Below are 22,456 nucleotides of genomic sequence, written 5' to 3' on the forward strand. Positions count from 1 at the left end.
AGTATTTGATCTGATTCAGATGGGGTTTTCTTTCTTAACAAGTTATTTTTCTCTTTGTTTGCTAGCATGTGCATAAACACAAATCACATGTTCATAAATAAAGTTAACATTCCTTTAGTCTCGTGTGTTCCCTGGCATGTCTGTATTACATTTCTAAGTGGCACCTTGCCATAAGCTAACATAGATGTCTCAAAAAAAAAATTAAAAAGAAGGAAAAATCCTGGAGGGGGAAGGAATACTTAGTGTTAGTTAGAACTAATTAAAGTAAAGGAAAGACAAAGCAAAAACATTCCTTCTTGTTTGCTGTGACTGTACCTGATTTGGGTTGTGGGTAGCCATAGGGAGGGTGGAAGCTTTGCATCTCTCTTTACACGTCCTCTCTCTCTCTCACTGTAGAAGCACTGCGGCCTCAGGTGCTTCTGGTGTTGGAGACACAATTAGCTTTATTCTTAAAGCTAACTCAGGTCTTGGTCTAAAGTGTGGTGGGGTTTTTTTGTTTTGTTTTTTTTTTTTAATACACATATTTCTGTATGTATTTCAAAGCAGAACCTGGATCTTAGTGTGGTAGGAATAAATCACTGCAAAGCTCACCGATTATTGTTGAACAGTAAAGCAGCAAAATTAAAATTAGTTGAGATTTTTTTAAAAAGGATGCACAAAAGGTTATACTTTGAATATTTCTCCATTGTCTTGCTCTTCTGTTAGCTGTCATTCTACACTTCCAAATTTGTGCTGCTGTCCTACTGTTACTACAGCCAAATCAAGAAAGTGGATCCTTTTTGTTTTAGTGTTACTAGTTCAGTAACTGCAAGGGTCTCTGGTTGGTATTTGTCCTTACAGGCTGCAGAAATGCAGAGTCATGCCCGTTGTTTTAGCGCCGTCCAGCACCACTGTGATCCTTCCTGGCTGAAGCTTTAGTTTAGCCAAGCTATCGGGTTTTAGGAAACCACTGTAATTTAAATGTAGCACTCCAGCAGTGAGACCAGCCTGTTCTTCCTGTTTTCTGTCCCCTTTCCCACTTGCTTTGTGTTAGTTTCTGTTTAGTCTTCTGTTTGAAATGGGAGTGAATACATTGACTGTCGATGCTGGGGTTTTGGGTTTGGTTTTTGTTTTTTGGGTTTGGTTTTTTTTTCCCAATTCTTCTGCAGTATTATCTGAGGGCTGTATACAAGTTCCATGGAGATGTTGTTTCTACTTGACTGATTGGAGGAACTGGCAGGAAGAAATTCTACTTCAGTAGAAATTTAAAGGGAAAAAAAAGACACAAGAATGTAGGATCATTGGAAGATGGCCTTTGGGCACACGTACTAAATAGTACATTAATTATCTATCTGCTGCTTTTGATAATTGTTGTTATGCAATCATCTCCTTTAAGAAATTAGTCTGTTGCCTGCAGGCCATATAATAACTGCTTCCTAAAAAAGACAAGAACTAGTTAATAGTTTATGAACTGTTCTGTTTCAGTTACTGGTCAATACTAGACTGTTTCATGCTAGACTTCAACAGAGAGCTTTCCTAACTTCTTGTTTGCTTCTGAAAAACCACTAAATGACAGTGGTTGTGCCTGCCATGAGGGAACATAGGCTGTTTTTCCACATGTAAATAGGAGTGGCATATGGAGCGTGAAGCTGCAAAATACTTAATCAGCCTTCCTTTTTATCATAACTAGGTACAAAACATTCTGAAAAGAAGGAAATTTGAAAGAAGGTCTTTTTTTCCAGATCTGAGTGCTCCTCTCCAAAGGCCCATTTTCAAGAACTCTTGAGTTCGTAATACAGTACTGTTGGATGTGCTTTCCTAAACGTATAGAGAAGGCGTGATGAACTGGAGTGAGGAATCATCTTCTGCATGTAGATTTTTTTTTTCCCCAGAGTCTGCAAAAACTGCTCCCTTGAATTCTTCCACTGCATTAGGTAATAAAGGACAAGAGCTTTTTCCAAGGAAGGGTTTTAATCTCTCTTCTGATCAGTTTAGTGACCTCTTGAGGAGAGCTGTTGCATTTACATTCTATGTTTTTGAGGCATAATAAGCAGTGATTCAAGTGTCTTTCTGACAATGTTTTACTAGGGTCAGCTTAACTGCTGCTTGTGGTGTAATATAATTCAATATACTGGAAAAGGAACAAGATACGAGTTACCCTTTTTACTTGTGGAAAAACTGCACGTCAGTATTAGTCCTCAATAAGCACTGCAGCCCATTACTAACCAGTGGCCTGAGGACTTTGTTCCTGCAAGCTCTTCCAGTAGGGAGCTGGGAGGCAGGAGTGTGGTTGCAATGGAGAAAAAAATCACAGGATTGTGCTCTGAACCCATGTTTTCATCATTATTAAAAATTGGTTTGGGTCTGATAGCAAGGAGAATACTATTAAATTCTCACACTTCCCAAACTATTTGGATAGTACGGCCTGTGGCCTAATAAAATACAAGTTTTTGAAGGCTAATCCTTCACGGTAAAGCCCTTTAATTCAATAATTTGAGCAGTTTATTCTTTTTCCAGACAAAGTGGTGGGTTCCTTTTATGGCTGATGTCTTGGACTGGTGTTTTTATTTGGGTTTTGTGGGGTCTGGTGAGGTTGCATTTTTAAACTTACTGACAGGAGGGGCAGAGTTCATCTTTCAGGGCTGATACGGCTGTGCTTTACTTTGACAGGCAACTACTGTGTTCCTAAAAGCATAACCATGTGCGTTTACAAATGATGAGACGTTAACTGATTAATTTACAAGCCACACTGAAAAGACGTTTCCTGTAGTGATGCTTTCTTCTCAAATAAATATATATTTTAAAATCCTTTTTAGCTGAAAATTGAAAGCTTCCTTACCCCTTCGACTTTTAAGCAGCTGTGAACATTTGACAAGGGTCCCTCTCTGAGATATTCCGGAGGAAAAGGACCTGGGGGTGCTGGTTGACAGCCGGCTGAACATGAGCCGGCAGTGTGCCCAGGTGGCCAAGAAGGCCAACGGCATCCTGGCCTGTATCAGAAATGGTGTGGCCAGCAGGAGCAGGGAGGTGATCGTGCCCCTGTACTGGGCACTGGTGAGGCCGCACCTCGAATCCTGTGTTCAGTTTTGGGCCCCTCACTCCAAGAAGGACATGGAGGTGCTGGAGCGTGTCCAGAGGAGGGCAACAAAGCTGGTGAAGGGCCTGGAGCACAAGTCTGAGGAGGAGCGGCTGAGGGAACTGGGGGTGTTCAGCCTGGAGAAGAGGAGGCTGAGAAGAGACCTCATGGCGCTCTACAACTCCCTGAAAGGAGGTTGTAGCGAGGTGGGGGTTGGTCTCTTCTGCCAAGTAACAAGCGATAGGACGAGAGGAAATGGCCTCAAGTGGCGGCAAGGGAGGTTTAGACTGGACATTAGGAGAAATTTCTTAACTGAAAGAGTGGTCAGGCCTTGGAACAGGCTGCCCAGGGAAGTGGTTGAGTCACCATCCCTGGAAGTATTTAAAAGACATGTAGATGAGGCCCTTAGGGACATGGTGTAGCGGGTATGGTGGTGTTACGCTGATGGTTGGACTCGATGACCTTAGATGTTTTTTCCAACTTTAATGATTCCATGATTCTATGATATCCACAAACCCCAAAGGCCATGGAACAGAAAGGGACAGGACACTCCAAACGCCGTGGCTTAGAGCCAGGACAAGTGCAGGACACCCCCAAACCCCACAGGTCATGGACCAGAAAGGGACAGGACACCCCAAACCCCATGGCTCAGCGCAAGGACACTGGCAGGATATCCCCAGACCCCACAGGCCATGGACCAGAAAGGGCCAGGGTACCCTAAACCCCGAGGCTCAGGGCCAAGACATGTGCAGGACACCTCCGAAATCCCAATGGTCATGGAACAGACAGGGACAGGACACTCCAACACACGTGGGTCGCACCTAGGACACTGGTAGGACACTCCCAAACCGCAGAGGTCATGGACCAGACAAAGAAAGGGCACGCCAAACCCCATGGGTCAGAGCCACGACATGGGCTGGACAAGCCCAAAACCCACAGGTCATGGACCAGAGAGGGACAGGGAAATCCAAATCCTGTGGGTTTAGGCCAGGACATGGTCTGGACACCCCCAAACGAAATAGGTCATGGACCAGAGAGGGACCCGGAACCCCCAACCCCGTGGCTCAGGGCTGGGACATGGGCAGGACATCCCCAAATCCTACAGGTCATGGACCAGATAGGGACCCAGAAGCCCAAAGCCCGCGGGCCAGGACAATGATATGGGCAGGACACCCCCAAACCCCACAGGTCATAGACCAGATAGAGACGGGCAACCCCAAAACCCGTGCGTAAGGGCCACAATGGGGACAGGACACTTCAACACACCAGAGGTCATGAATCAGACAGGGACACGGGACCCCAAACCCCATGGGTCAGAGACAGGACACGTGCAGGACACCCCCAAACCCCACAGGTCATGGAACAGACAGGGACAGGACACTCCAAAAGATGTGGGTCACAGCTAGGACACTGGCAGGACACCCCCAAACCGCAGAGGTCATGGACCAGACAGGGACAGGGCACCCCACACCCCGTGACTCAGGTGCAAGACATGTGCAGGACACCTCCAAACCCCACAGGTCATGGACCAGACAAAGAAAGGGCACCCCAAACCACATGGGTCAGAGCCACGACATGGGCTGGACAAGCCCAAACCCCACAGGTCATGGACCAGACAAGGACAGGGAACCCAAAACCCCGTGGCTCAGGGCCAGGACATGGGTAGAACATCCCCAAACCCCAGAGATCATGAACCAGACAGGGACAGGGCACACCAAACCCCGTGACTCAGGCGCAAGACATGTGCAGGACACCCCCAAAACCCACAGGTCATGGACCAGAAAGGGACAGAACACGCAGAATCCCATGGCTCAGCACAAGGACACTGGCAGGATATCCCCAAACCCCACAGGCCATGGCACAGAAAGGGACAGGACACGCCAAAACACGTGAGTTACAGCAAGGGTACTGGCAGGACACCTCCGAAACCCCACAGGACGTGGACAGTCAGAGAAAGGGCACCCGAAAACATGTGGTTCACAGCTCGGGCACTGGCAAGACGTCCCCAAACCCCAAGGTCATGGACAGACAGGGAAAGGGCACCCTAAACCCCATGGGTCGGAGCCACGACATGGGCTGGACAAGCCCAAAACCCACAGGTCATGGACCAGAGCGGGACAGGTAACGCCGAACCCTGTGGGTTAGGGCCAGGACGTGGGCTGGACACCCCCAAACCAAACAGGTCATGGATCAGACAGGGACCCGGGACCCTCAACCCCGTGGCTCAGGGCTGGGACATGGGCAGGACATCCCCAAACCCCACAGGTCATGGACCAGACAGGGAGAGGACACACCAAACCCTGTGGGTCAGGACAAGGATATGGGCAGGACAACCCCAAACCGCACAGGTCATGGACCAGACAGGGACGGGCCACCCCAAACCCCGTGTGTAAGGACCACGATGCGGACAGGACACTTCAACACACCACAGGTCATGGACAAGACAGGGACAGGGCACCCCAAACCCCATGGCTGAGGGCCAAGATACGTGCAGGACACCCCCAAACCCCACAGGCCATGGACCAGAAAGGGACAGGGCACCCCAAACAACGTGTCTCAGCGCAAGGACACTGGCAGGATATCCCCAAACCCCACATGCCATGGACCAGACAAAGAAAGGGCACCCCAAACCCCATGGGTCAGAGCCACGACATGAGCTGGACAAGCCGAAAACCCACAGGTCATGGACCAGACAGGGCCCCGCAACCCCAAACCCTGTGGCTCAGGGCCAGGACATGGGCAGGACATCCCCATACCCCAGAGATCATGAATCAGACAGGGACAGGGCACCCCAAACCCCGTGACTCAGGCGCAAGACACGTGCAGGACACCCCCAAACCGCACAGGTCATGGACCAGAAAGGGACAGGACATCGCAACACACGTGGTCGCAGCTAGGACACTGGCAGGACACTCCCAAACCCCACAGGTCATGGACCAGACAGAGAAAGGGCACCCAAAACCCCATGGGTCAGAGCCACGACATGGGCTGCACAAGCCCAAACCCCACAGGCCATTGACCAGACAGGGACAGGACACGTCGAACCCTGTGGGTCAGCAGAAGTATATGGGCAGGACACCCCCAAACCTCACAGGTCATGGACCAGACAGGGACGGGCCACCCCAAACCCCGTGTGTAAGGGCCACGATGGGGACAGGACACTTCAACACACCACAGGTCATGAACCAGACAGGCACAGGGCACGCCAAACCCCGTGGCTGAGGGCCAAGATACGTGCAGGACACCCCGAAACCCCACAGGCCATGGACCAGAAAGGGACAGGGCACCCCAAACCCCGTGGCTCAGGGCCAAGACACGTGCAGGACACCCCCAAACCCCACAGGTCATGGTGTAGACAGGCACAGGACACCCCAAACAACATGGCTCAGCACAAGGACACTGGCAGGATATCCCCAAACCCGACAGGCCATGGACCAGACAGGGACGGGCCACGCCAATACACGTGGTTCGCAGCTAGGACACTGGCAGGACACTCCCAAACCCCACAGGTCATGGACCAGACAAAGAAAGGGCACCTCAAACCTCTTCAGTTAGACCAATGAAATGGGCTGGAGAAGGCCAAACCCCAGAGGTCATGGACCAGAGAGGGACAGGGAAACCCAAACCCTGTGGGTTAGGGCCAGGCTATGAGTCTGACAGCCCCAAACCCCACAGGTCGTGAACCAGACAGGGACAGTGAACCCATAATACCGTGACTCAGTTCCAGGACATAGGCAGGACATCCCCAAACCCCACAGGGACAAGGACTGGGAAACCCGAATCCTGTGGGTGTGGGCCAGGACATGGTCTTGACACCCCCTAAGCCCACAGGTCATGGACCAGACGGAGACGGGCAACCCCAAAACTCGTGCGTAAGGGCCACGATGAGGACAGGACACTTCAACACACCACAGGTCATGAACCAGACAGGGACAGGGCATCCAAAACCCCGTGGCTGAGGGCCAAGATACGTGCAGGACACCCCGAAACCCCACAGGCCATGGACCAGAAAGGGACAGGGCACCCCAAACCCCGTGGCTCAGAGACAAGACACGTGCAGGACACACAAAACCCCACAGGTCATGGTGTAGACAGGCACAGGACACCCCAAACAACATGGCTCAGTGCAAGGACACTGGCAGGATATCCCCAAACCCCACAGGCCATGGACCAGACAAAGAAAGGGCACCCCAAACCCCATGGGTCAGAGCCACGACATGGGCTGGACAAGCCCAAAACCCACAGGTCATGGACTAGACAAGGACAGGGAACCCAAAACCCCGTGGCTCAGGGCCAGGACATGGGTAGAACATCCCCAAACCCCAAAGATCATGGACCACACAGGGACCCGGAACCCCAAACCCTGTGGCTCAGGGCCAGGACATGGGCAGGACATCCCCAAACCCCACAGGTCATGGACCAGACAGGGACAGGGCACCCCAAACCCCATGACTCAGTCGCAAGACATGTGCAGGACATCCCCAAACCCCACAGGTCATGGACCAGAAAGGGACAGGACACCAAAAACCCCATGGCTCAGCGCAAGGACACTGGCAGGATATCCCCAAACCCCACAGGCCATGGAATAGAAAGCGACAGGGCACTCCAAATCCCGAGGCTAAGGGCCAAGACAGATGCAGGACATCCCAAACCCCACAGGTCATGGTCTAGACAGGGACAGGACTGCCCGAAACACGTGGGTCCCAGCTAGGACACTGGCAGGACACTCCCAAACCCCACAGGTCATGGACCAGACAAAGAAAGGGCACCCCAAACCACATGGGTCAAAGCCACAACATGGGCTGGACAAGACCAAACCCCACAGGTCATGGACCGGAGAAGGACAGGGAACACAAAACCCCGAGGCTCAGGGCCAGGACATGGGCAGGACTTCCCCAAACCGCAATGATCCTGGACCAGACAGTCTCCCGGAATCACAAACCCCAAGGGTCAGGGCAAGGATATGGGCAGAACAACCCCAAACCTCACAGGTCATGGCCCAGACAGGGACGGGCCACCCCAAACCCCGTGCGTAAGGGCCACGATGGGGACAGGACACTTCAACACACCACAGGTCATGAAACACACAGGGACAGGACACCTCAAACAACATGGCTCAGTGCACAGGCACTGGCAGAATATCCCCAAACCCCACAGGCCATGGACCAGAAAGGGACAGGGCACCCCAAACCCCGAGGCTCAGAGACAAGACACGTGTAGGACATCTCCGAAACCCACAGATCATGGACCAGACAGGGACAGGACACCCCAACACACGTGGGTCGAAGCTAGGACACTGGCAGGACACTCCCAAACCCCACAGGTCATGGACCAGACAAAGGGGACCAGAACCAGAGAGCGACAGGAAAACCCAGACCCTGTGAGTTAGGGCCAGGACATGGGCTGGACACCCCCGAACTCCACAGGTCATGGAACAGTCCTGTGGAAGCCCTGTCTGCGAACGTGGAAAACCAGGACAAAATGTTAACTTCAGAAGAAGATGTGCGTGGGGACAATATGGAAAAGAGCCAAAGGGAATCCCCCAAAAAATCACGTGAGCCAGACAAACCAGCCAATGAACCCATGAACTCCAAACTGGATTTCGAGGTGCCAAAGAGAGAGGAAGGGTGCTGGTGGGGAACTCCCTTTCCCCGTGGTTGTGGGGGATCTGACAGCTACCTGTAAGACCCCTGTGGGGTGCAGGTGGGGGCTATATAGGTGTCCTTGTCCTCAGGTTGATGACCTGATTGCATGTTTCAAAAAGCTCTGGCTGACTGAGTGAGGGGAGAAGTCAGGAGGGTGCTGGCACTTGCCCATGTCCACCTGAGCCACACCAGCCAAACCCAGTATGCTGTGTGCGTGTCATGCCAAGGGATGGGGAAGGGAGTGGTGGTGGTGGATGTAAATGTACTGAATAATGTAGGACCTGAGCAGGATGCACACGGTATGGAATAAGGGGTGGAGGTTGTACTGGGTCTGGCTGGGATGAAGTGAATTTTCTTGTTAGCAGCCCCTCTGGTGCCGTGCTTTGCCTTGGTGGCCCAAACAGCTCTGATAACACACTGACATCGTAGCTATTGCTGAGCAGCGCTTGCCCAGCGTCAAGGCCTGCTCTGTTTCTCCCTCTGCCCCAACAGTGAGGGGGCTGGGGGTGGCAAGAGGCTGGGAGGGGACAAAGCCACCACAGCTGACCCCCAAGTGACCAAAGGGATATTCCACACCACGTGATGTCATGGTCAGCAATAAAACTGGGGAGGAGGGTGTGTTCTTTGAAGTGTCCTTTACTCAGAGACTGGCTGGGCATTGATCTCCTGCTGTGAGCGATTGATTCTGCACTTATTAAACTGTCTTCATCTCGACCCAGGAGATTTTTTTTTCTCGCTTTTTTTCTTCCAGTTCCCTCCTCCATCCCACTGGTGGGGAGTGAGCAAGTGACTGGGTGGGGGCTGCCACATGGGGCCACTCCACCACGTGGGCACATAGCAAATAGGTTGGTATGTGCTTGTGAGGTCCCTGGTGCCTAAGTAGATCATAGGCCGAGAGCTGGCACATGGCTTGTGCAAGTGGTTGTGACATTACTGATACCTGAGTAGCTGATAGGCCAAGAGTAGGCACGTAGCTTGTGAGGTCACTTGTACCTTCACATCTCGTAGGCGAGTAGGTAGCAAGTAGGTGGCTTTGTGGTGGTCAGGTCACTGATGCCTGAGTAGATGATAGGCAAGAGGGAGGCACATGGCTTGGGTATGTACTTGTGATGTCACTCTTGGCTGAATAGCTGATAGGCCAGGACCAGGTGCATGGCCTTTCTAGGTGCTTGTGAGGTCACCGGAGGCTGAGGCCCTCAACAGCAAGTACATGGCAAATGGGTGTACATGTTCTTATGAGGACCCTGGTGCCTGAGGAGCTGATAGGGCAGGAGCAGGCATCTGGCATTGTACTGGTTTTGGCTGGGACACAATTAACTTTCTATTTAGTGAAACAGTGAGCGCGCGACTGTATGGGACTTAGCTGCTGGCCGGGGTTAAACCACGACAGGTACGTGTAGGTTGTTTTGAGGTCACTGGTGCCTGAGGAGCTGATAGGGCAGGAGCAGGCCCATGGCTTGTGTCTGTGCTTATGAGGTCACTCACGCCTGAGTAGCTCACAGGCCGGGAGTAGGCCCATGGCATGTGGAGGTGCTTATAATGTCATTGCTGCCTGAGGAGCTGATAGGGCAGGAGCAGGCCCGTAGTTTCTGTAAGTGGTATGAGGTCATTGGTGCCTGAATAGCCGATAGGCCAGGAGCAGGCCAATATGAGAGGCAGATGCTATGACATCATCTGTGGCTGAGGAGCAGATAGGCCAGGGGCTGTGTATGAGCTTGTGTTGTCACTGGTGCCTGAGTAGCTGATAGGCCAGGAGCAGGACCATGGCTTGTGTCTGTGCTTATGAGGTCACCCATGCCTGAGTAGCTCACAGGCTGGGAGTAGGCCCATGACATGTGTAGGTGCTTATAATGTCATTGCTGCCTGAGGAGCTGATAGGGCAGGAGCAGGCCCGTAGTTTCTGTAGGTGGTATGAGGTCATTGGTGCCTGAATAGCCCATAGGCCAGGAGCAGGCCAATATGAGAGGTAGATGCTATGACGTCATCTGTGGCTGAGCAGCAGATAGGCCATGGCACGTGTAGGTGCTTATAATGTCATTGCTGCCTGAGGAGCTGATAGGGCAGGAGCAGGCCCATAGTTTCTGTAGGTGGTATGAGGTCATTGGTGCCTGAATAGCCGATAGGCCAGGAGCAGGCCAATATGAGAGGCAGATGCTATGACATCATCTGTAGCTGAGTAGCAGATAGGCCATGACATGTGTAGGTGCTTATAATGTCATTGCTGCCTGAGGAGCTGATAGGGCAGGAGCAGGTCTATAGTTTCTGTAGGTGGTATGAGGTCATTGGTGCCTGAATAGCCCATAAGCCAGGAGCAGGCCAATATGAGAGGCGGATGCTATGACGTCGTCTGTGGCTGAGTAGCAGATAGGCAAGGAGCAGGCCAATATGAGAGGCAGATGCTATGACATCATGTGTGGCTGAGTAGCAGATTAGCCAGGGGCTGTGTATGAGCTTGTGTTGTCACTGGTGCCTGAGTAGCTGATAGGCCAGGAGCAGGACCATGGCTTGTGTCTGTGCTTATGAGGTCACCCATGCCTGAGTAGCTCACAGGCTGGGAGTAGGCCCATGACATGTGTAGGTGCTTATAATGTCATTGCTGCCTGAGGAGCTGATAGGGCAGGAGCAGGCCCGTAGTTTCTGTAGGTGGTATGAGGTCATTGGTGCCTGAATAGCCCATAGGCCAGGAGCAGGCCAATATGAGAGGTAGATGCTATGACGTCATCTGTGGCTGAGCAGCAGATAGGCCATGGCATGTGTAGGTGCTTATAATGTCATTGCTGCCTGAGGAGCTGATAGGGCAGGAGCAGGCCCGTAGTTTCTGTAGGTGGTATGAGGTCATTGGTGCCTGAATAGCCGATAGGCCAGGAGCAGGCCAATATGAGAGGTAGATGCTATGACGTCATCTGTGGCTGAGCAGCAGATAGGCCATGGCACGTGTAGGTGCTTATAATGTCATTGCTGCCTGAGGAGCTGATAGGGCAGGAGCAGGCCCGTAGTTTCTGTAGGTGGTATGAGGTCATTGGTGCCTGAATAGCCGATAGGCCAGGAGCAGGCCAATATGAGAGGCAGATGCTATGACGTCATCTGTGGCTGAGCAGCAGATAGGCCATGGCACGTGTAGGTGCTTATAATGTCATTGCTGCCTGAGGAGCTGATAGGGCAGGAGCAGGCCCATAGTTTCTGTAGGTGGTATGAGGTCATTGGTGCCTGAATAGCCCATAAGCCAGGAGCAGGCCAATATGAGAGGCGGATGCTATGACGTCGTCTGTGGCTGAGTAGCAGATAGGCAAGGAGCAGGCCAATATGAGAGGCAGATGCTATGACATCATGTGTGGCTGAGGAGCAGATAGGCCAGCGGCTGTGTATGAGCTTGTATTGTCACTGGTGCCTGAGTAGCTGATAGGCCAGGAGCAGGACCATGGCTTGTGTCTGTGCTTATGAGGTCATCATGCCTGAGTAGCTCACAGGCTGGGAGTAGGCCCATGGCATGTGGAGGTGCTTATAATGTCATTGCTGCCTGAGGAGCTGATAGGGCAGGAGCAGGCCCGTAGTTTCTGTAGGTGGTATGAGGTCATTGATACCTGAATAGCCGATAGGCCAGGAGCAGGCCAATATGAGAGGTAGATGCTATGACGTCGTCTGTGGCTGAGTAGCAGATAGGCAAGGAGCAGGCCAATATGAGAGGCAGATGCTATGACATCATGTGTGGCTGAGTAGCAGATAGGCCAGGGGCTGTGTAGGAGCTTGTCTTGTCACTGGTGCCTGAGTAGCTGATAGGCCAGGAGCTGGCACATAGCTTGTGTAGGTGCTTCTGATGTCACCAGAATAATATTTAGGCCATGCCCAAATGCGGCGTTTTGGAAGAACCAAGGTCAGCAGAAGTCCGTACGTCGCGCACACGTGTGACAGCGTAACTCGTACACACGGTGTCGGCAGTAGGAGGGTGTGAGGTCACCACCAGTATAACTCATGGGCACGCAGCAGTGGCAGGAGGAGGGTGGCAGCAGCCGTGGCACCGATGGCACCCCGTGGCTGTGGGGCTCGGTGCAGAGCGGCCGTGTGCTGCCACAAGGGCATCCCGGGGGATGGGAGCTGCCCGGCCCTGTGTCTGCGAGGCCGAAGGAGCAGCCCCTGCAGCCCTGGCTGGAGCAGTCGGGGTGGGGGTGGCTCGGGGGCACCCCAGGGCTGTGCCCGGGCACGGTGCCACGAGGAAACCACAGACTTCCTGCCTGGGCGCTGCGGGGGGAGCGCGGCGAGCGCCGTGAGGCCACGTGGGCTGTGGTTTGTGCACCTGCAGGCTGCGGCTCCCGATGCGCCGGCGGGGAATAACGGCCCCGTGGTGACACGCTGAGAGCCAGGGATGTGTCTGAGCCTCTGGGCTGTTCGTCTGCTGCCAGGGCAGGGACGTGTCCCAGCGCTGGCTCCTGGGAGGGGTCTTCCATGGGCTCTCCAGGGAAGGAAGGGGGAGCCAGCACTGCTGGGGTGAGGTTCTGGCCTGGGCTAAGGCCCATTCGCAGCTGCTGCTGCCAGCAGAGGGGGGTCTGTAGCAGGGGCAGGGGCTGTTTCCTTCCCTTCCTGACACAGACCCTGCTGCAATCCCAGCCCTCGGGTCCCCCTGGCACGGGGACGGCTGGACTCTCTCACCTTGGGCTCTTGGATGGGCCTGGCGTAGGAGATGCTCAGTGCTCCTGGTCAACACAAGAGGGTTCCAGGGGTGAAAACCCCATTTCCCCCCCAACAACCTGCCCTGTCCTGTGACGGCCCCCCACCACAGTGACGTGACACCTGCAGCAGAGCCGTCTCTCATATATGGTCACGAACGGCGCTGGAGAAGTTCATTGGAGGGCTGGGCTGTGTCGGAGGGGAGATAGCTCCCGATAATGTCTAAAAAGGTCCTGCTGCTTTGATTGGCTCCTCCTGCAGCTGGGCTGGGATCTGCAGAGATATATTGCCCTCCTGTCATCATTGTCCCCAGGAGGCCCCAGGAGCTGAGGCAGGGAGCGTGGCGCAGCAGGGATGTGCTGGCAGGGCAGGAGGCTCAGGATGGGCACAGAGGGACTCCTGTCCCCTCAGATGCTGTGGTTGCTCCTCTGGGTACAGCTGTGCAGCGGTAAGTGCCCGTTCCCTTGTCCCACAGCCCAGGGCCAGCGGGCGCCAGCATGGTCATAGGATCTGTCTGGGAATGGGTTTTTTTGAGGTGCTACTGAGCTGAGGGTCAGAAGGTGATCGAGTCCATGGACCCTGTGCCTGCCTGTCTGGGTGGGAGAGAGAATCTCCTTTTCCAGGGCTCCGGCGTTTCGGGCAGCCTGTGCCTGGCTGGATTCATAGACACTCGTAGACACCCTTTTGGGACCCTCTCTTCCCCAGCCGGTGGTGGCCTCTGGAGCCGGTGGTGGCCCAGCTGGCGATGGCAGCACCCAGAGATGCCCAGGGCACTGTCAACCTCTGGGGTGCCCCGGAGGGTCTGTGTGCTGCTCCCTGCCTCCCGGTTCCAGGGGAGCCCTGACCCCCTGAGGGCAGTTTGTGCCCCGAAGAGAGAAGGGGACGGGGACATCTGCGTCGAGAGACATCCTTCCTGGGGGGCCCGGCCCAGCGCAGGGGCTGGGCTGACAGCAGGGGCAAGGAGGGGCTGTGGGTGGGGAGATCGTTGGAATCGTCTCGGTGGGAGCTCGGAAAGCCCTGGGGTTGGGGGTGGGTTTGGATGGTGCGGGGGCAGGTGGTTTGCATGGGAAGCCGGCCTGGGTAGACGGGGCTGTTCAGGGGAAGAGGGGTGGGCTGGGGAAGAGCGGGTGCCCTGTGCAGGGCTGGGCACAGTGTGGAGGTGTGCGTGGGCAGGGGGTAGGTGGCCGTTGGGGTGGGCAAAGGTGCCTTGTGTGGTGGGATGGTGAATGACCCGGCAGGGCCAGAACTGCACACCCCCAGCCTTGTGCAGCGCGTGGGGATAGAAGGGACCCCTGCACTACACTGGGGACAGCCTGGAGGGGAGTGGGCTCCCACCCTGGTATCTCGGACATGGCCAGGGCGTTCCCCCAGACCTGCAGAGCTGGGCCTTGGCACTCTCCTGACTCGTCCCATGTTGGTGTTTGAAGGGGCTGCAGAGGTGAGGCTGGTGGATGGCGGCAGTCGCTGTGCTGGGAGAGTGGAGGTGAAACAACAGGGCCAGTGGGGGACCGTGTGTGATGACTACTGGAGCATGAACGATGCGGCAGTGGTTTGTAAGCAGCTGGACTGTGGGTCTGCTGTTGGAGCTCCTCAGTACGGACACTTTGGGCAAGGATCTGGCCCCATTTGGATGGATAATGTTGGCTGTAAAGGCACCGAATCTGCCCTGTCTGACTGCCCACACAGAGGATGGGGTGAAAATAACTGCGATCATGCTGAGGACGCTGGAGTGATGTGTTCAGGTAAGGGCAGAGCCTATTCCCCTTCTGTGGGGCTGGGACGGGGGAAGAGACCTGGCTTTGCCCTCAGGGAGCAACAAGTGGGCACCGGAGCATTGTTCAACGTGGCCGGTTGCACTGCCGAGCTGGGACTGTCATTGCTGGTGTCCCCGGTCCCTCGGGATAGCCCATTGCGAACGTGCCCAAGGGTGCCCATACCCTGCCTGGCCCCTGCACTGGCTCAGATTAATCCCCACCCTGCCCTGCATTGTCTGTTGATTCCCATCTTTCTCCTCCTATTCACCCAGGACCTGTCTGGCAGTGCCAAGGGCCAGGTCCCCCCATGCAGAGGCACCAAGAGTGACTCCTGTGGCCACCCACAGTACCGGGGAGGGGCGTGAGATGGCTAGCTACTTTGGGGTTGTGCTCCCTAGCAGACACAAGTCCCTTGGCTGAATCAAAGGGGTTGCTTGGAGAGGAGGAGCGCTTGGCCTGGTCTGAGGAGCGGGGTGGCATGTGGCACCTTTCCCAGGGTCACCCCATGAAAGCCTGCCCGTGGGGACATGGCCCCGTCCAGGAGGGCTGAGCTGCTGCCCAGCCTCTCATGTCTGTCCCAGCCCCTGGCTGCCTTGCACTTTTGGGTTTGCCAGCATTTACTGGCACTCCCCTGTGCCTGCCCTTGCACTGGGAGCTCGTGTAAGCCCAGGGTTGCTCTCTGTCCACTCTCCTGGCCTCCGCCTGGCTGTTGTCCAGGGACATGAGCATCCAGCAGCGCACTCTGGCCATGGCTGAGGACCTTTTTGCTGGGCAGGTGCCGGAGCAGGGGCTGGCACAGACACCGACCGCAGGTACAGCCTCACTCTTCTTTTGCCCTGTGACATGTCCCATCTACCAGCAGTGCCCCACAGCCCAAGACCCTCCTGGGAAGAGGGCACGTTTCTGGTGGCACCAAGAGGTTCCTCATGCCTGGCCCTGAGCTCCATGGGGCAGAGCAAGCTGCAGCAGGCAACAGCGCCTGGGCTCATTTCCCTGGAGCCCAGGTGCTCTGGGAGCTGCAGTGCCCAGGGACCAGTGCCGGGCAGCCCAAGGCCTGTGGGGCAGCAGCAGTTTGTCTGAGCAGTGCCTGTGGCAGTGGGTTTGGGAGAGAAGCAAGCCCACAAGTGCTGGGCTGATTTCTGAGGAGCGGCAGGCGGGCCCTGCTCTGTTTGTGCCATCAGCACCCCCTGAGAGCCGCTGGGGTGGTCGTGGGGCTTTTTGCCTTCGGCCACCTTGGACGCGGGATGTGGTCAGGGGACTGCCAGAGGGCTGTGGGACATCCCAGGAGTCTTTGGTTGCTCTGGGATCTGGCTGGTTGGTCAGAGGGAATAGCCCCTGCTAAGGACATATAGTGATCCATGACGGGGACCCTTGGAAAACTGTCTGTGACTCACACCTTGGTCCCAAAGGTGCCACCATGGTCTGCAGCGTCTGCTGTGTGTCTGCAATAGACACATACCCTTGAGTGCTGTGATGGTGTAGGGAAAGGGTGCTGGGGGTCTGGACGTGTCTGTGTCACCAACAGTCCCCCAACAGCTTCCTCTGGGATGCGCAATGGGTAAATTGGTCACAGCTTGCTTGGAGGTGATGTGGGAAAGTGGGCATTTAACTGCCAGAGAGCTCTCAGTTGGTTTGGTTTCTCCAGGATTTGTCCGGCTGGTGGAAGGGAAGAACCGCTGCTCAGGACGTGTGGAGGTCCATGACGGGGATCAGTGGAAAACTGTCTGTGATTCCCACTTTGGCCCCAAAGCTGCTGGTGTGGTCTGCAGGGAGTTGCAGTGCGGTGTGGCCCTGCCTGTGGCTGGGCCAGCTCCCTTTGAAGAAGGGGTGGGTCCCATCTGGGCCGGAGAGCTGCAGTGTGTGGGGAATGAATCCCTCCTCGCCTCCTGCCCCAGGGGGTCCCCCAGGGACCAGCCCTGCACCCGCATGAACAGCGCTGTTGTCACCTGCACACGTAAGGACTCAGGGTGGGGTGCTGAACACTGGGGTGAGCTCCAGCTTGAGGGGGGGCAGGCTGTGCCTGGAGAGACAAGGGAACTGGGGGGTGTGTTCCCACAGGCTGGCAGAGAGGTGACCTTCTGGGGGATCCCAGACAAGGGCAGGGCTGGGCTGATGCCCAAGGACAAGGAGGGGCCATGGGTTGGGAGGGCTCACTGGGATCACCATGTTGCACCGCAGGGGACACAGAAAGGCCTGAGGGTAGAGGATGTCCTGGCAGATGCCCAGGGCAGGCTGTGGTCCAGGGGAGCTCGGGGCCCTGGGCAGAAGCAGCAGTGTGTGCTTGGGGGAGTCCTGGTGGGGGCAGGTCTCTTCTCGGGGTGCTGGCTGGGGAGGAACGGGTGCCCTGGGTGGGCATGGGCCGGGGGCAGGTTGCAGGGGGCCGTTGGGGTGGAAGGAAGGCTGGGGTGCCAAAGTCTGTGGGGCCATGAATGAGCCAGCAGGGCTGGAGCTGGGCATCCCCAGCCTTGCACAGCCCATGGAGATAGAAAGGACCCTGCACTACCCCGGGGACAGCCTGGAGGGGAGTGGGCTCCCACCCTGGCACCGCTGACTCCACCCGGGCAGGGGTTCCCCCAGACCCACAGTGCCGGTGGGCTCAGCGCTGTCCTGAGTGGTCCTGTGTCAGTGTTTGAAGGTGCTGTGGAGGTGAGGCTGGTGGATGGCGGCAGGCACTGTGCTGGGAGAGTGGAGGTGAAACAACAGGGCCAGTGGGGGACCGTGTGTGGTGACGACTGGGACATGCACGATGCGGCAGTGGTTTGTAAGCAGCTGGACTGTGGGTCTGCTGTTGGAGCTCCTCAGTACGGACACTTTGGGCCAGGATCTGGCCCCATTTGGATGGATGATGTTGGCTGTAATGGCACCGAATCTGCCCTGTCTGACTGCCCACACAGCGGATGGGGTGAAAATGACTGCGATCATGCTGAGGACGCTGGAGTGATGTGTTCAGGTAAGGGCAGAGCCTATTCCCCTTCTGTGGGGCTGGGACAGGGGAAGAGACCTGGCTTGCCCTCAGGGAGCAACAAGTGGGCACCGGAGCATTGTTCAACGTGGCCGGCTGCACTGCCGAGCTGGGACTGTCATTGCTGGTGTCCCCTGTCCCTCGGGAAAGCCCAGTAGGAACCTGCCCAAGGGTGCCCATACCCTGCCTGACCCTGCACTGGCTCAGATTAATCCTCCACCCTGCCCTGCATTGTCTGTTGATTCCCATCTTTCCCCTCCTATTCACCCACGACCTGTCTGGCAGTGCCAAGGGCCAGGTCCCCCCATGCAGAGGCACCAAGAGTGACTCCTGTGGCCACCCACAGTACCGGGGAGGGGCGTGAGATGGCTAGCTACTTTGGGGTTGTGCTCCCTAGCAGACACAAGTCCCTTGGCTGAATCAAAGGGGTTGCTTGGAGAGGAGGAGCGCTTGGCCTGGTCTGAGGAGCGGGGTGGCATGTGGCACCTTTCCCAGGGTCACCCCATGAGAGCCTGCCCGTGGGGACATGGCCCCGTCCAGGAGGGCTGAGCTGCTGCCCAGCCTCTCATGTCTGTCCCAGCCCCTGGCTGCCTTGCACTTTTGGGTTTGCCAGCATTTACTGGCACTCCCCTGTGCCTGCCCTTGCACTGGGAGCTCGTGTAAGCCCAGGGTTGCTCTCTGTCCACTCTCCTGGCCTCCGCCTGGCTGTTGTCCAGGGACATGAGCATCCAGCAGCGCACTCTGGCCATGGCTGAGGACCTTTTTGCTGGGCAGGTGCCGGAGCAGGGGCTGGCACAGACACCGACCGCAGGTACAGCCTCACTCTACTTTTGCCCTGTGCCATGTCCCATCTACCAGCAGTGCCCCACAGCCCAAGACCCCCCTGGGAACAGGGCACGTTTCTGGTGGCACCAAGAGGTTCCTCATGCCTGGCCCTGAGCTCCATGGGGCAGAGCAAGCTGCAGCAGGCAACAGCGCCTGGGCTCATTTCCCTGGAGCCCAAGTGCTCTGGGAGCTGCAGTGCCCAGGGACCAGTGCCGGGCAGCCCAAGGCCTGTGGGGCAGCAGCAGTTTGTCTGAGCAGTGCCTGTGGCAGTGGGTTTGGGAGAGAAGCAAGCCCACAAGTGCTGGGCTGATTTCTGAGGAGCGGCAGGCGGGCCCTGCTCTGTTTGTGCCATCAGCACCCCCTGAGAGCCGCTGGGGTGGTCGTGGGGCTTTTTGCCTTCGGCCACCTTGGACGTGGGATGTGGTCAGGGGACTGCCAGAGGGCTGTGGGACCTCTCAGGGGTCTTTGGTTGCTCCGGGATCTGGCTGGTTGGTCAGAGGGAATAGCCCCTGCTAAGGACATATAGTGATCCATGACGGGGACCCTTGGAAAACTGTCTGTGACTCACACCTTGGTCCCAAAGGTGCCACCATGGTCTGCAGCGTCTGCTGTGTGTCTGCAATAGACACATGCCCTTGAGTGCTGTGATGGTGTAGAGAAGGGGTGCTGGGGGGCCTGGACGTGTCTGTGTCACCAACAGTCCCCCAACAGCTTCCTCTGGGATGCGCAATGGGTAAATTGGTCACAGCTTGCTTGGAGGTGATGTGGGAAAGTGGGCATTTAACTGCCAGAGAGCTCTCAGTTGGTTTGGTTTCTCCAGGATTTGTCCGGCTGGTGGAAGGGAAGAGCCACTGCTCAGGACGTGTGGAGGTCCATGACGGGGACCAGTGGAAAACTGTCTGTGACTCCCACTTTGGTGCCAAAGCTGCTGGTGTGGTCTGCAGGGAGTTGCAGTGCGGTGTGGCCCTGCCTGTGGCTGGGCCAGCTCCCTTTGAAGAAGGGGTGGGTCCCATCTGGGCCGGAGAGCTGCAGTGTGTGGGGAATGAATCCCTCCTCGCCTCCTGCCCCAGGGGGTCCCCCAGGGACCAGCCCTGCACCCGCATGAGCAGCGCTGTTGTCACCTGCACACGTAAGGACTCAGGGTGGGGTGCTGAACCCCAGGGTGGGAAACAGAGCAAGGACCGTGCTGGGCCGGGCACGAGGACAGAAGGGGTGATGGGTTGTCTGCAGCATGAAAATAGGGCAGAAGGAGAAGAAAGGCATGCTGTCCCGCTGGCCGCTCCGCCAGCTACCAAGGGTACAAGAGCACCGGTCCACCCTCAGTTCTCCTCCTCTGTCCCCAGAGTACACAGGGTTCAGGCTGGTGAACGGCAGCACGGCGTGTGCGGGGAGAGTGGAGGTCCAGGTGTTGGGGACCTGGGGCACCCTCTGTGCCTCCCGCTGGCATCTCTCGGATGCCCACGTTCTCTGTCATCAACTCAACTGCGGGTTTGCTGAGTCCATTCCTGGAGGAGGGCATTTTGGGAGAGGAACCGGACCTGTCTGGAGAGACTCATTCCACTGTGACGGGACTGAAGCCCACCTGGGACAGTGCCCAGTGACCACCCTGGGGGCCTCACCCTGCTCCCATGGGTACAACGCCGCTGTCATTTGCTCAGGTGAGTGCCGGGAAAATGCTGCATTAACTCCATTTGCCCTTTGTGTGCGACATGGCCACCCAAAGCAGGGCTCCCAGAGCAGCCCCAGGCTGAATTTCTCCCTGGAGAAACCCTTGCTTCCCCAGGAGCCTTCTGGAGGGCTTTGCCTGCTCAGACTGACTGCTCTACCGTGGGAGAGCTGAGGGCTGAACGGAAGCAGGCATCTGCCCCCAGGGCAGCGCCACTGCCAGGCCTGGCCTCCTGGCTTTTCCTACTGTGGGATGAATCCAGGACGGGGCTGCGGGGCTCTGCTCCACCCCCTGGCTGCAGACAACCACATCCCACCTCCACAGAGCGCCCTGCAGAGCTTCATCCCACCACCCAGGCAGGAGCTCCTGGGTGCCCCCAGCAGCAGCAGAGCTGGGTGTGAGCTGCAGAGCGGGCCCATGCTTTGCCCTCACTTCTCGTCAGCCCAAGGCTCAATCTTGTCCTGTTTGGTCGGAGAATTCCCCCTCACCCTGCTCCTGAAGGGTGCCGTGCTCCCCAGTGCCGCCAATGGCCGTGGCATCTCTGCTCTCCGCAGGGTCAGCCGGCTTTGCATCCCTGCGGCTGGTGGGTGGAGGGAGCCGGTGCGACGGGCGAGTGGAGATCTTCCAGCGCGGGACTTGGGGCAGAGTCCTGGATGACCAGTGGGATGTGCAGGAGGCCAACGTGGTGTGCCGGCAGCTGCAGTGCGGACAGGCAGAGACAGCCTACAACCCCCCAAAGGCTGAGCGAGGGACGGGCCCCGTAGGGCTGCGAGGGGTCCGGTGCGCAGGGCATGAGACCAACCTGAGCCTCTGCAACACCTCCCTGCCCGAGAGTGCGCTGGCAGCAGGGGTTGCGGAGGACGTGGGAGTCATTTGCCGGGGTGAGCGGCACTGCCCGGGCCCCCCAGATGATGGGGTGGGTGGGCAGCCAGCCCCTGGCAGCAACTGGGGTTTCTCCCCACTGCAGGGAGTCGACAGGTCCGGCTGGTGAACGGGGCCGGGCGCTGCGCCGGGAGAGTGGAGATCTACTACCAGGGCAGCTGGGGGACTGTCTGCGATGATGGCTGGGACCTCTCTGATGCTGCCGTCGTTTGCCAGCAGCTGGGCTGTGGAGGGGCGGTGGAGGCAGCCGGCTCCGCTCGGTTCGGGGAAGGCTCTGGGCAGATCTGGATGGGTGCCGTGAATTGCTCCGGGGCCGAAGCTGCTCTCTGGGACTGCCCTGCCGGGCCCTGGGGGCAGCACGACTGTGGGCACAAAGAGGACGCGGGAGTCATCTGCTCAGGTCTGTGCTGGGTGGTGTGGTGGGAGCCTGGTTCCCGGGGAGGCCAGGACATGGGGAGAGCCGCGCATGGCCAAGGCTGTCCCTGGCTGCTGTCCCTGGCTCCTGCCCGAGCCTGTCCTGCGGACCCTCAGTCCCCCTCAGGGACCTCCCTCTGCCCCTGGGTGCAAGGGGGACGTGCTGGTCGTGCCCCTGCCTGGCTGAGGGCCCGGCGAGTGCAGAGGCGTCCCCTCTCCCACAGCCCCAGACCAGCCTCTTCCCCCTTGCTGCCTTTCCTCCCAGAGTTCATGGCCCTCAGGCTGGAGAACAGCGATGGCTGCTCCGGGCGCCTGCAGGTTTTCTACAACGGGACGTGGGGAAGCATTTGCTCCAACTCGATGACTCTCGATACGGTGTCGCTGGCATGCAAGGAGCTGGGTTGCGGGGACGGAGGATCCCTGGAAACACGCCTGCCCTATGGCAGGGTGTCTGGCCCTGCGTGGCTGGATAATGTGCAGTGTGGGGAGAAAACCAGCTCCTTCTGGCAGTGTCCCTCCACTCCCTGGCACCCGCAGTCATGCGAAGACCTGCGAGACGAGATCCACATCACCTGCAAAGGTAACTCTGAG

The 22,456-nt window shown here is 56.9% G+C and overlaps 1 protein-coding gene across 1 annotated transcript; it reads left to right on the plus strand.

The window, feature by feature from the left end:
- Window positions 1–16,670: 16,670 nt before the first annotated feature.
- On the plus strand, window positions 16,671–22,456 carry LOC142076275 (scavenger receptor cysteine-rich domain-containing protein SCART1-like; the record flags this gene model as incomplete). Its single annotated transcript, XM_075138637.1, has 6 exons — window positions 16,671–16,674; window positions 17,743–18,072; window positions 20,256–20,561; window positions 21,124–21,450; window positions 21,537–21,851; window positions 22,131–22,456. Coding segments are annotated over exons 1-6 (1,608 nt in total), but the record flags the coding sequence as incomplete, so codon positions are not given.

The sequence above is a fragment of the Calonectris borealis genome, unplaced genomic scaffold (genome assembly GCF_964195595.1).
Source record: "Calonectris borealis unplaced genomic scaffold, bCalBor7.hap1.2 HAP1_SCAFFOLD_40, whole genome shotgun sequence".
NCBI lineage: Eukaryota > Metazoa > Chordata > Aves > Procellariiformes > Procellariidae > Calonectris > Calonectris borealis.